The 13,636-nt window shown below is 52.5% G+C and overlaps 1 protein-coding gene across 1 annotated transcript; it reads right to left on the bottom strand.

The window, feature by feature from the left end:
• Positions 1-7,154: 7,154 nt before the first annotated feature.
• CCL24 (chemokine (C-C motif) ligand 24) lies at positions 7,155-9,029 on the bottom strand. The gene is made up of 3 exons (XM_012640274.1): positions 8,957-9,029; positions 8,658-8,775; positions 7,155-7,363 (listed from the first exon to the last, which is right to left on the bottom strand). Exons 1-3 carry the CDS (start codon positions 9,027-9,029, stop codon positions 7,195-7,197), a joined length of 360 nt encoding a protein of 119 aa, XP_012495728.1. The 3' UTR covers positions 7,155-7,194.
• Positions 9,030-13,636: the final 4,607 nt, after the last annotated feature.

Raw genomic sequence — 13,636 nt, 5'->3', positions numbered from 1 at the left:
AATCTAATGCTAAGGAAAAGAACCCAGATACAAAAGCACAATATTATAGGGCTCCATGTATATAAATACCAAACAAGCAGAACTAATCTATAGTGATGGAATAGTGCTTACCCTTTGGGGCAAGTGACTTGAGAGGGCACCCAAGGGGGCATTCTGGGGGCTGGTATGATCTGTTCCTTCATCTGGGTACTAGTTTATCCTTTTACCGTCTTGAAAATTCATTCAGCTGTACTCTTAGGCTACTTTTCTATATGTATATTATATTTCAATAAATTAGTGAAGAGGAAGGAAATGATATGGCTAATAAAACGAAATAAATAACCGCAGTAAGGAAATGTTTTATCGAAGCCATGGCCTTCCCATTTTCCCTTCCTCCCGCCTGAGTATTCAGAATGTTTCTCATTTCAGGCAAAAGTGCTGGCTGGGCTGTCAGACTTCAGCCCCCGTTTGATTCTGCCCTTCCCTGTGCCTGGCGATGGTGTCTATCCTCTGAAAACTGTCTCCTGCAGCGAGAGCCACTCCTTTGGGCCTGGGCCCCCACCACCGCCACCGAGCCAGTCCTTCCAAACCCTGTGGCTCCCCAGTCTGGCGGGTCCTGACAAACTGAGCCAAGGACCCGTGGTCAGGCTCAGTCTCCACTTGCACACTCCCAGCTTGCTCTCCAGAGTTTGCATTCGCTGCTACGGTCCCTGCAATCTGGGGAACCCCTGGGAGCCCGAGTCAAGACCTCCTCTTCGCTTAAATAATTACATCTGCAAAGACTCCACTTCCAAATAAGGTCACATTCTGAGGTTCTAGGTGGGCAATGAACTCTGGTGAGGTATTATTCAATCCAGTACAGATGTTCTGTAAAAATCTTCTCCCACCCTGCAGATTGCCTTTCCACTCTCTAATGGGTATGTGCTGATGAATAAAAGTTTCAAATTTTAATATAGTCCCATTTATCAACTTTCCCCTTTTATGGTTAGTGATTATTGTATCCTGTTTATGAAACATTTTGGTCCCTTCACCCAAGGGCATGTTTACCAGTAAATGGGCTTCTGCTGAAACTCCTCTTCCTAGGTACTCATGCACCAGGCCCCCGGCCACGGTCTTGAGTGTGTCCTTAATGTCAGCCCATGGCTGGTGGCCCTGGATCCTGCTCTGTTCCCTCCAGCCCCGTCCCCATGCTGAAGCCCCTGCCCCATACCCTCCAGGTTGCTGGCTGGGCTCCCACCGTCTCTGTGTGGATCTTCCAGAACCCCCCATCCAGTATGGTTCCCAAGGTCTGGACTGCCATCTGGACTTCCTGCTGCCACGGACACTCTTCTAGAATTGGGCCGACCATTCTTCTGTTGCCCTGGGCACCAGACCAGGACAGGCTGGCTCGCCTCTCCAGGCCCACCTTCCTTAGCAGAGTGGCTTTTGCCTAGTTCCTTCTGTCACAGACTGAATTACGTCCCCACTCCCCAAAATTCATCTCCTAAAGCCCTCACCCCAAATGCGACTTATTTGGCGAGACAGCCTTTAAAGGGGTAAGTAAGGTTAAATGAGGTCATAAGGGTGGGACCCTGGTCCAATATGACTGATGTCCTTACATGAAAAGAGACCTTGGGGACGTACATACACAGAGAAAAGGTCATGTGAAGACATGTCAAGAAGGTGGCTGTTTGCACTAGACGAGGAGAGAGGCCGCAGAAGAATCGTATCCTGCCGACACCTCCACCTTGGATTTCCAGCCTCCAGATGGCAAGAAAATACATTTCTATTGTTTAAGCCACCCAATCTGCGGTATCTTGTCATGGCAGCCCTAGCAAACTGTTATTAATAATGTGTCCTCACACCCTGGTGAGTGGGATCTCCCCTCCCCCCTTGTGTGTAGGAACCCAGGATCCTCTAGAAGCCAACACTGAGAGGAGGATTTGGGTGCAGAGTGTATCTGGGAGGAGACCCAGGAAACACCAGCAGGGGAGGGGGGAGTTTGACAGGGAGGGAAGGCCGCAGAGAAGGAACCTGCCTTATCTAGCAGTTGGCCACTGTGAACAAGTGGGACCCAAGCCCACTGGAGACCCTGGGGCGTGGACCACAGAGTTACTGCAGCTGAGGGGAAGGGACCTGGGGCATTGTCCTCCATCTGCTGTCCTCTGGCTGAGGGCGCTTGGGCCTGACTGAGAAGGTGCCCTTACATGGGAGGACCTCGGGTGCGTGCGGACAGGGAATGGGAGGCCCAGTGAGAAGGAAAGATGAGGACCCAGGGCATGTGAACTGGGTACCTCCGGTACGTGCGACACCTGGCCTCGTGGATTGCAACAGAATATCCTCCCATTCTGTGTCTGCAAAGACTCCACCCTTGGGCCTGTGATGTCTTCACTCCGACCTCCTGGAACTCAGCTCTTGTCACCTCCTCTGGCAAGCTTTCCTCCATCCCCTTCTGAGCTGGTTTGGTGACACTTCTCTGGCTCCCAGCGGACACGGGACTGCATCATCCCTTCTCTGCCACAACGGCCTACCTGCCTGCCTTCCTGGAGTTCGGGTCCTTTCCGTTCATTCCCTCATTCACTCGTTCATTCAACAAGTACTTCTGGTGTTCCCTGCGCTGTGCTAGATGCTGACACCCACAGGCAAAGGGGACAGATGCGGTCCCTGCTGTCAGGGAGTGTGCATTCTAGCAGAGGAAGCAGACACCAAGCAGAATACAATTGCCTGATGATTTATTAATTCTACCTGGGGCATGTACTTTGATGGAGAAGAGAGTGTCGAGTGTAATTTGGTGAATCTGAACTAGGCTAGGGGGTCAGGAAAGTCATCCTTGAAAGAAAGTGACTTTGAGCTTAGGCTTACAGGACGTGCTGGTTAGTCTCCATTTGCAGAGTTCTGGGTGGGAGCTTCGGGAGCTTCGGGTGGGTCCACCTTGGCCTCTGCTTTCCTGCTGCCCTCCTGTGGGGAGCAGGTGCCCAACATGTTCTTCTTTGTAGGGGAGTGACAAAATTAGGTGACTCATTTATTTATAAAGATACCCTGGCTGTTGTAAAAAGAAAACACCAGCACGGGGCGAAGGGACTTGGGGACCAGCACAAGGCTCCTTATTCGTCTTCATAGCCCCTCAGCACAGGCTCTGGAATTCATTCATTTAGCAAATGTTTGCTGAGTTCTTTCTGGGGCCCCAGGCTCTGTCCGAGGCTCTGGAGACACCACAGCAGACTGGACATAGTCCTGGCCCTTAAGGAAGGTGAGTGGATGTAAAAGAACTCCCCCGTCTTCTGTCCTAGTGAGTCCTAAGCCTGGGGGGCTGGGAGGGGTGCCAGAGGAGGTGTGGTGCGTTAGGAGGGGTTCCCCAGCCCTGGGAAGCTCCCCCAGGAGGAGGCGGTGTCCTGATTTGGGTCCGACAGAAATAGGGTGGAGTCAAGGAGACAAAAACATGTCTCCTGGAGTTGGAAAAAGACAAACTTTGGGGCCGGGCCCAGTGGCTGACGCCTGTAATCCTAGCATTCTGGGAGGCCGAGGCGGGAGGATTGCCTGAGGTCAGGAGTTCAAGACCAGTCTGAGCAAGAGTGAGACCCTGTCTCTACTAAAAATGGTGTGGGCCTGTAGTCCCAGCTACTCGGGAGGCTGAGGCAGGAGGATCCCTTGAGCCTAGGAGTTTGAGGCTGCAGTGAGCTATGATGACGCCACTGCACTCCAGCCTGGGGGACAGAGGGAGACTTTGTCTCCAGAAAAAAAAAAAAAGAGAAACTTTTCTTGTTTGTTTGTTACCAGTGACTCCATTCACCCTCACAGCGGTTCTGTGAGGGAGGTTTTATTAACCCCCTTTTACAGCCAAACAAAAAAACCTGTGCTTCAGAGAGGGCAGGTGGTTTGTTCCAGGTCACACAGCTCATAAGTGGCAGAGCCAAGGTTCCAAGCCAGGTCTGTCTCATGCCTGCACCTTGTCCTGCCCCTGAGGGTCTCAGAGTGCCATCCCCCTGCCTCAAGCTTGGCTTCCCCAGGCTCTGTCCCGAAGCCGAAAGGACCCTGCAGTTGCGAAAGGAAGCCACAGCAAGGGGCAGCGAAGGGCAGGATAGGTAAGGTGAGGCACCTGAGAGGCCGCAAACTCCTTCCGAACCTTCAGCTGGCCAGTACCAAAAGGGACATGCCATGCCATCAGTCCCACAATTCACAACACCCAGACGTAGAAACAGACTGCTGACTGCCTGGGACAAGTACAGCCCTTCCCCATTCTGAGCCTTGAGAGACGTCTGCCCAAGCAAGGTCGTGACCAGGCAATATCTTTAGCAATCTGGAGAGATGTATGTGTTCCATGGGGCTTGGAATTATCCAGAAGTTAGAAAGCCAAGGGAAAAGGGAGCGATTTCCAGGGAATGCCGGATGCAAGACAGAGTCAGAACTTGTACAGGCCAGAAAGCCTGTCTGCAAACCCTTGGCAAGAAGCAGCAGCAAGATCGGGGATGGGTTTGAGTAGGGGCCGCGGGAGGAGAGGAGGGGGCCTGGGGCCCTCCCGCCGTCCTGCTAGGGGCAGAGCATTCGGGAAGTGTTAATCTGTCCTACCCAGGTGTGGCCAGCAACAATAATTTCCCCTAAAGCTTGCCTGTGTCTCACGAGGAATGGGAGACGGGAAAACCCAGGTGTACCGCTTTCTGGGGGAGAAATTTCCAAGTGTTCTGGAAACAGGCCTGTCATTTGGGGAAGTTGGATAACTACCCTTTTAATAAAGAAGTTCAACCTAGAGAAACAAGGCCATGGAATTCTTTGGAATCAACAGCTTTGCAAGGATTGGGACCTAGAGCCAGGATGGGTAGAATTTCAGCAGTTCTGACAGCAAAGCTTCTTTCTCAGTCAAGCAGGTTCATCCCAGCGACCTCTCCTGGCAGCATCTGTTCCCAGGAGGAAATGGGGGAGAAGGTGAGGCTGCCTTCTGGAAAGAATGGATGAGCTGGGGGCACTGGGCAGGGATTCCCGTGGCCACGCAGCTATCTAGAAGCACCGTCCTCTCAAGAGATGGCTGGAGCCTTGGCGTCCCCAGCAGGAAGGCTGGCTGGTGGGGAGAGGAGCAAAATTCTGGGAGGAGGAGAGCAGAGAGGAGGCAGGGAAGGGAGGATATAAAAGCTCTGGAGAGTTCAAAGGCTTTGACCAAGCGTGAGACTTTATGACGAGCTCACTTTATCCTGCAGCTCCAGCTGCCACCTGGAAGAAGAGGTGGCTGAGACCGGAACTCTGCCCACCGGCTGCCACAGACCCCAGGTAAGGGCTCTGGAGTCAGACACCAAACCCAGCTTGGCACTCCCCGCTGGGCCCCTTCGGGGGGACTGTCAGGTGGGGACAAGGAGGAAGGGGAACAAATGCTTTTGTTTAGGGTGTTTCCACTGAGAACTAGATGGCACTAGGAGATGCTTTGTGTACAATAGAGGGAACAAATTGACCAGAAGGGTCCCAGTAGACACTCGCCCCAGTAGTGCAATGCAGTGCTGGCTTCTCCACACGCTCAGCCATTGCTACCCTCTTCTGCCCCACTGGCTTTAATCCTCTCGCGGTCCCTGGCCGCAGCCACACCAGACTATACAACTAGCCAAGGGAAGCAAATGAAGGCCATCCAAGTGAAAACAAACACGTTCATTCAGAGCTTGCTAGAGCAAGGGGGCAGCCACCGTCACTCGCAGAGACTCAGAGGATGGCCGGGGGCTGCGGGGAGGGAAAGCTTTAGCGTGGGAAAGAGGGAGGGCTCAGGGGGGCTTTGATTGGAGTTGGTTGGCAGGGGAAGCTGGAAGGTTAAATTGTGGGATACACAGTTAGTGTCCACAGAGCTTTTCATGATGTGGAAAATCCACACATTTGGTATCAGAAGTTTTGTGAGTGTAGAAAAAAAGTTTTTCTTTTACAAGGTCACACAACTTATAAAGCAGGATTGGTATTGAACCAAACGGTGCTCTTGATTTGTTAGTCTGTGTTATGTTCTGTCTAATTCTTTGAAGCCAGACACCATGATTTATAATTTTATAGCCTCCTAATGCCTATTGTAGCTCCTTGTGCAAAAATGTGCTTTGTTGAAGTATTTTAAAAATTTAATTGAACCCAACTGTGCATGTGTGGTTTTCAAAGTTAATAACAGGACTCCCAAGAGCAGGCCAAGACCAACCCCACATGCCCTAGACTCAGGCTGCCTTCACCCCTCCCAGCTTTGGATGGGCAACCAGGATGCCCTCTGGGGCACGCACGCTATTGCTCTCAGCCCAACCCTGCCCCACAAGAGAGATAAAAACGGGCAAGACACAACCGCCTTTAAAGGAGAAATCTCAGTTTACTACAGACTGTTATTTGAGAACAGTGATTGTGTCTACACTCTTGACACACAAATCACACAGTATCTCACGCATAGAAAAAGAAAAGTTGAGGTCTGTCTCCCCTCTCAGTCCCCACTCCATCTTCCCCTCACTGAAATGTGGGGAAAACCCAGCTGTAAAGGCAGAGTGGGCCTCTGTCCCCACAGCAGCACAAGCAAGCTGTGTCACAAAGCAGAACATCTCCTCAAAGTCATGTCTTGACAAAGCTGAAACTACTAGGCTGGGGAGTTTCACGCTGATCCTCCATGTTCATTTCTTTGCAAAAACCAACGAGTTCCTGAAAACTGGATTAATGATAACCCATGAGAAATGTGCAAGGAGGGCCAGGCTCTGGGAGTGAATGTAGCAAAGGGGCCCCTCTGCTTCTGTTGGGTTTTTATTCGCTCTTTGGTGCGGGAAGTGGGACCAGCCTGGAGCATCCCTGACATGCTGGAGAGCTGCAGCTGTTGGCAGGTCCCCCACCCCCAGACAGAGACAGTCAGATGGCCCTTAGGCCACAAGACCAGAGAGCCCTTGGGAGCCAGCTGCAGGCCATGGTGCAAGCAATGAGTGCCTGTGCCCACAGGTGCTTGGGTCTCGTGCGCCTGGGCTCTGAGGGCCTGGAAGTCAGAGAAGGGCCAGGTCCAGGCTGGGAGGAGAGGGCAAAGGGCCGCCACCACCCTCCTTCCGGGACCTTCTCCCCCAGCTCAGGGAAGGCGAGGGGCTCTGCATGCTTGGAGCTGCTGCTCAGCCCTCAGGGACCTGACTCGCTGCTCCCTTGGGTTTTTCATAGAATAGACACAACCCTGGAGAGTGTTGCTCAGAAACAGGAAAATCAGCTCTCCCCTCATCACTGCTGGCCACCCCAGGCCCAAGCTCAGGGCTGCAGGCTGGGCAGTGATTAGGTGGTGGTGCTGTCGCCAGGGCGTCTCTGGGCAGAGACCTTGACGCCCACCGCCCTGGCCCGTGTGGAAGCTTTCTTCTGCTTGGCATCCAAGTTCTTCATGTACTTCTGGACCCACTGCTGCTTGGGGTCTCCACAGAACTTCAGGCCCTTCTTGGTGGTGAAGCTGTAGGGGGAAAATGACAGGGGCTCACCAGGGGCCAGGCAGGGACCTTGGGCCACTCCGCTTCATGGGGAGGTAGGTGTGGAAGCCCAGGAAGTTGCTTGCCCAGGCCTCCTAGCCAGTGCTGACCTGACGTCTTCTGTCTTTGTGTCCATGTCCCTTTGTGTGAGGAGTGGGAGGAAGAATGGGCATGGGGTGAGGGGTGCAGGGCTCATTCAGTGACCTCCCTGTCAGACAGGGAAGGCCCAGCCCTACTTTTAGATACACTGGATCCATTTCCTTGGTTTTTATCTTGTTTGTTTGTTTATTTTGTTTAGACAGAGTCCTTGCTCTGTCACCCTGGGTAGATAGAGTGCAGTGGTATCATCATAGGTCACTGCAACCTCAAACCCCTGGGCTCAAGCGATCCTCCTATCTCAGCCTCCTGAGTAGCTGGGACTACAAGTGCACGCCTCCACCCCTGGCTAATTTTTCTATTTTTATTAGAGACAGGGTCCTACTTTTGCTCAGTCTGGTCTTGAAATCCTGAACTCAAGCGATCCTCCCACCTTGGCCTCCCAGAGGGCTAAGATTACAGGGATGAGCCACCGCACCTGGCCCAGATATGCTGGATCCGAAGGGAGAGACATAACCTCTAACCACAGAGAGGGGACAGGAGTCGAAATCACAATGAAACCCCCCAGAAAAAAACAGCAGATGCCTCCGGTTCATTCACACACCATGCACGAAAGCATGGCTGATGATGGCAGCACTGGACGGGGAGACTGGGATGGCCTTTTCCAAGCCAGCTCTGAGCTGGGGGGTACCAGGCTATGGCACTGAAGCTCAGGCCAGTGGGAAAATTAATAATAAGGCCAACATCACATTTCTACTACATCCCACTCTTTGTAAAGTGAGTTCACATTTGCTAGCTGGTGTGAGAGGCAGCTGTGAATCTACTGGGAGTCCAGACACCTGTCTACCCAAGTGACCTTGAGCAAGTCACCTTTCTGAGCCTCAGTTGCCCTCTGTAAAATGGCGACCATCACCCCTACCCCATAGAATTATTGAGAGAATTAGTTAAGATAATGTCATATGCCCCCAATAGTACCTACTATATATTTGGTGCTCAAAAAATGATAGTTAAATCTAAATTTCCTCCTGATTTTATGGGTAAGGAGGCCCAGCTGAGGCCCAGAGTGGGGAGGTGACTTCCCCAGAGACACACAGAGCTGGGTCCTGCTGACTTTATTCCTCAGGGCCCTGGAGCTCACCTTCCCCTGCCCACTCCTGTCGGGCGTCAAGGCGAAGTACTCACATCACTCCTGCCTTGGGGCACACGCTCCCGTTGGACAGTTGGTAGCTGACCACTCGGTTCTCGGGAATTTTCTTGGAAACAAAGGACATGCAGCAGGAAATGGGGATGGCCACGGAGCCTACAAGAGGAAGGAGGGAAGAGCCGTGTCCCTTCCGAGGTGCCCTCCGCTCTGGGCCTCGGAGCCTCACACGCCCAGTGCACTCATGGGGCGGCCCTTTCCTCATGCTCCCCTCTGTCCTCCACCCTCCACTGTGTCACCAGGAACGTGCCTTGGGAACAGCCTCTTGCCCGAGTCTTACCCGCGGGGGCGAGGTGGTGGGCACACAGGGCCAGGAGCAGGAGTCCGGCTGCGATGCTCCTGGGGCCTGCCATGTCCTGGGCGGCAGCTCAGGGCCCAAAGCTGGGGTGCGGGAGGAGAGGACCTTGGGATAAGGGGCCCGGGTCCTTGCAGAGCACCCCAAATGCCCTTTCTCTGCTTTTTATAGGGGCGGCTAGGAGGAAACATGTCCCCCGCCCCCTCCAGGCTCCCTGGAAAATCCTGAGGCCTCTGTGGTTTGGAAAGGGGAAGTTTTTGCCCAGTTGTTGTCCAGCTGAGTCAGGGCTATTTGGGGCCGATACCGAGGCGCTGGGGTGGGGGCCATCGCCCTGGCTAAGCCAAGTGCAAGGCTTTGGGTGCACAGTCAGAAGGCCCCTGGGAGCCTGGCGGAGCTGCTCTTCCCTGCGGGATCCTGGAAAAGTCACTCACCCCTCTGAGCCGCCGTTCTTGCAGCTGCAGGTGGGCAGGGTCAGCGCCGACGGCCGCACTGAGGTGTGGAGGCTGGAAGACAGTGGTCACTGTGCTAGAGCTTTGCAATTCCTAGTGCTCAGTTCAGTTGTAAGGGACTGAGGTGACTTTGTCGGACAGAGTGAGCCACGGCCCCCACCTCACTCCACCCCCGATTCCAGGATCCCAGACTGGGCCCTGCGCTCAGAGACGCCCTCACTGACACTGCCATGCCCACCCCTCCCTACAGTTCTCTCCATCCCACTTCCCCAGCCTCCCCCTCCGGGCTTCCAGGGCACCAGGAACACAGTGTGGGACCACAGTGGCACACGTCACCTGCCTAATGGCCAGCTGGGTGTCTGCATCTCCTACTTGACCTGACTCCTTGAGATCCACATCTCTCTCCATACCCACCACATCCCAAGCAGACTACCTGTCTCACAGCCCGTGTTTGCAGATTGAATATATGATGGATCAACTATAAGACAACTTCTTCTGGACCAGAGACTCCTCTGGTTTAACGTGTACATAGGGCAGAGGCCAGGGGCAGCAGGCAGGTCCCCTGATGGGGACAAGATTGCAGTTGGCGATGCCAGCAGTGCCTGACCTCATCGCCCCTGTCTGCAGAGTGAACAACGCTGAGAGGCTGACTCAGCGCTCTGGCCCTCAACACCTTCCCTCTCTGCCTCCGTGTCCTTGTCAGCCAGCAATAGCAGTCCTTACCTGGCAGAGTCATCGGGAGGATTAAAAGGGAAAAGTCAGGGGAAGCCCTTTGTCATCACTATGCGTGTGATATCGTTATGACCTGTGCTCCTTGGTGATTCCGAGGGGATGCCGGCTGGGTGCTCTGACTCAGTGGGTGCTGGGAGCGTGGCACAGGGGGAGGAGGCAGGGGGGAAGAAAGCCCGCCAGGCAGAGGCACGAGCAGGGCAGGGGCGCTCGCTCCCCTCATATCGCAACCTGAGTGGAAGGGCGGAAGGTCACTGGTGGGAGGAGAAGAGGTGGGGTGATTCATCCCGGATTAATAACACCCCGCAGGGGCTTTTCCACCCAGTCTGCGCGCGCTCTATTCAGGGAATAGCCAAGGCAGGGATTACTCATCCCATTTACAGGAGGAAAACTGAAATCTTGCGAAGGGTGAGTGACCAGACACCACTGCAGGTGGTGGCCTCACCCCCCAGATGGGAACCTGCACCCTTCCTGCTGGAAGGGGTGGAATCTGACAGCTGCAGGGATGAGTTAAAGTAAGAGTGGGAGGAGGAGGGTCTAGGAAGGCAGAGTGAAAGGAGGGGACAGACGGGAAGAGAGAGAGAAAGCCGGGAGCAGAGGCTGAGGCAGGAGGATCGCTGGAGTCCAGGAGTTCGAGTCCAGCCTGGGCAACACGGGGAGATCCCGTCTCTTTAGAAAAATAGGAAGAAAAAGTAGAGGCAGATGGCAGGAGGAGGAGGAGAAGGGGAAGCCCACGAGGGAGGAAAGAGCATAATTGGGGAAGAAATGTGGGTGGGTGGGCGGGAGGCTCCCAGGGCCCTCGGCTCCAGTGCAGACCCTGCCCCTCTCTCGGCCTAAGTTTCCCCATCTGAGAAGTGGGGTGTTGGCCAGATCTGCATCTCCCCAAGTGTGGGACCACCCCAGGTGATACAAGAGGGGACATTTTAAATGTAAATGTTTTGTTTTGGCCACCCTGTCTAATAAGGGATTTTGTATTTATGGTAATAATACAAGGTTTCCCTAAGATAAAAAATATATGTTGACAAAAAAAATAAGTAAAGTGAATCACAGAACAGATCATATGCAGCTGTGACAGAAATTGTGACAGTTGCCCAAGAATATCTCAAGTCTGGTGATCCTGGCCGAGGTGTCCTCTGAGGGCCTTTCTCCTACGTTCCACACACCACGGGGAGAGGGGGACAGGGCTGGGGCAGAGGGAGCTTCGGGGAAAGGGCCGAAGCTGGAGGCAGAGCAGAGCCTGGCCAAGCAGGGAGCCCAGCAGGGGTGGCTGCCTCCGTCGGTCACCCCACTCTGGGGTGAGCGATGATGATGATGATGATGATGATGATGATGATGATGGTGTAGGGCAGAACCCGACAGCTGCGTGAAGCTGGGCAGTGGACAGTCGCCAAGGTGGTGAGGGGCCTGGAAGACATGTCCTGATGAGAAATGACGGGGAGAAGGGGCTGTGATCCTGGACAGGAAATGACTTCAAACACTGAGGACGTGTCCCAGGAAGGGGGCGTCAGATCCCACAGCCCTAATTAGGGTGAAAGGAGACCACAGGTGGAGGCTTGTGATCTCAGGGCGGGGAGGATGGGGCAGGGGGCAGCAGACGGAGCTGAGCCCTGGCTGCCCCAGAAATCGCTGAGTTCTTGAGCACTTCGTCTCCACTAGCAACCCCGGTTCTATACGATCCCTGTTCTGTATGGAAGGAAACTGAGGCTTAGAGTGGGGGCGGGAAGGGTAGAGCTGGCATTTGAATGAGATCTATCTGAATTCGGTGGTGTCTCCCATTAGCGGAGCACACCTTGATCTTGCGGGCAGCAGGGACACCCATGGTTTGGAGGCACAGCGTTAACGAGGTCGGACCTGTGGTCTAGTGACGTGATGGGATCCCCTGGCAGGTGTGGTGGGAAGAGGCTGGGGAAGGGAAACTGGCTGGGAGGTCACTGCGGACATCCAAGGGAGGGACGATGAGGGTCTGCATTGGGGCAGGGCTAGGGAAGAGCTCCCCAGCCAGATCTACCTGAAGAGCCTACGAGAGAGGGAGATGCAGAATCTGAGGTGTCCCCTCCAAGATGCCAGTCTCCACCCAGCCTGCGGCCCAGGTTGTGGGGAAAACACTTGCAGGTGTCCTCACACCCACTTCTTGGAAGTCACCCCAGAGCCCACCTGTTTACGCCCCTCCCCAAACCCTGAGAAGACTGGCCGTGACTCTACAGGACCACCTCTGGACACGACAGTCACCTGCCAGGGTTGAAATCTCTGCCGAGCCCTTAGGTAGCCTTGTGGCCAAGGATATTAACTCCTCTGTGCCTTAGTGTCCTCATTTGTAAAATGGGAAACAACGACAATCTCTATCTCATAGATTATTGTGAGGACTGAATCAGTTCATTCATGTCAAGGGCGTGGCAACCTGACTGGCAGAGGTCGTGTCGCCAAAAGGCGGTCATTTTTGTTATTGTTGTGACAACTGTTTGCAAGCTGATGAGCTGACTAAACCAACAACCCACAGACAGGCTCTTCCATGACCTTTAATGTATTGCTGCATTTAATCTAATCTTTACAAAATGACCCTTAGTGTAGATATTACTATTGTAGTGTAGATATTATTGTAGAGAGCGGTGAAGTAACATGTTCGAAGACACACAGTTACTGACTCCTCCAGTTTGAAGCCCAAACCTGCACCACTGTACAGGGTGCTAGAAATATGGGGGTAATATGTGGGTGGTAAGAAAGAGGAAGGCTAAGGAAGAGGAAAATGAACAAGCTGATTCTAAAATTTATATAGAAATGCAAGGAACCCCGCATAGCAAAAAAAAAAAAAAATTTTAAAAAAGAAGCACAAAGTTGGAGGACTTATACTTTCTGGTTTCAAAACTTACTACAAATCTACAGGAATCAAAACAGTTTGGTTCCGACATAGGATAGACGAATAAATCAATGGAATAGAATTGAGAATTCAGAGACAAACCTGCACATGTATGTATGATCAATTGACTTTCCACAAGGGTGCCAAGACCACTCAATGGAGAAAGAATAGTCTTTTCAACAAATAGTGCTGGAACAATGGGATATCCACTATGAAAGAATGAAGTTGGACCCCTACCTCATACCATATACAAAAGTTAACTCAACATGGATCAAAGACCTAAATGTAAGTGCTAAACCTATAAAACTCTTAGAAGGAAACATAGGTGTCAATCTCTGTCTCCTTGAATTAGGTAATGGTTTCTTATTTATGACACCAAACGCATATGCAACTGAGGGGAAATTAATTCCTTTGGGCTTCTTCAAGTTTAAAATTTTTGTAAATTAAAGGACATTATCAAGAAAATGAAAAGAAAACCCACAGAATGGGAGAAAATATTTGGAAATTATATATCTGATAAGAGTCTGGCATCCAGAATATATAAAGAACTCTTACAAATCAACAATAAAAAAACAAATACCCAATATAAAAATAGGCAAAGACTTTGGATAGACATTTCTCCAAAGAAATTAT

Source organism: Propithecus coquereli, unplaced genomic scaffold (genome assembly GCF_000956105.1).
Source record: "Propithecus coquereli isolate 6110/MARCELLA unplaced genomic scaffold, Pcoq_1.0 Scaffold150, whole genome shotgun sequence".
Lineage (NCBI taxonomy): Eukaryota > Metazoa > Chordata > Mammalia > Primates > Indriidae > Propithecus > Propithecus coquereli.
This window is presented reverse-complemented; position numbering and strand designations above follow the sequence as displayed.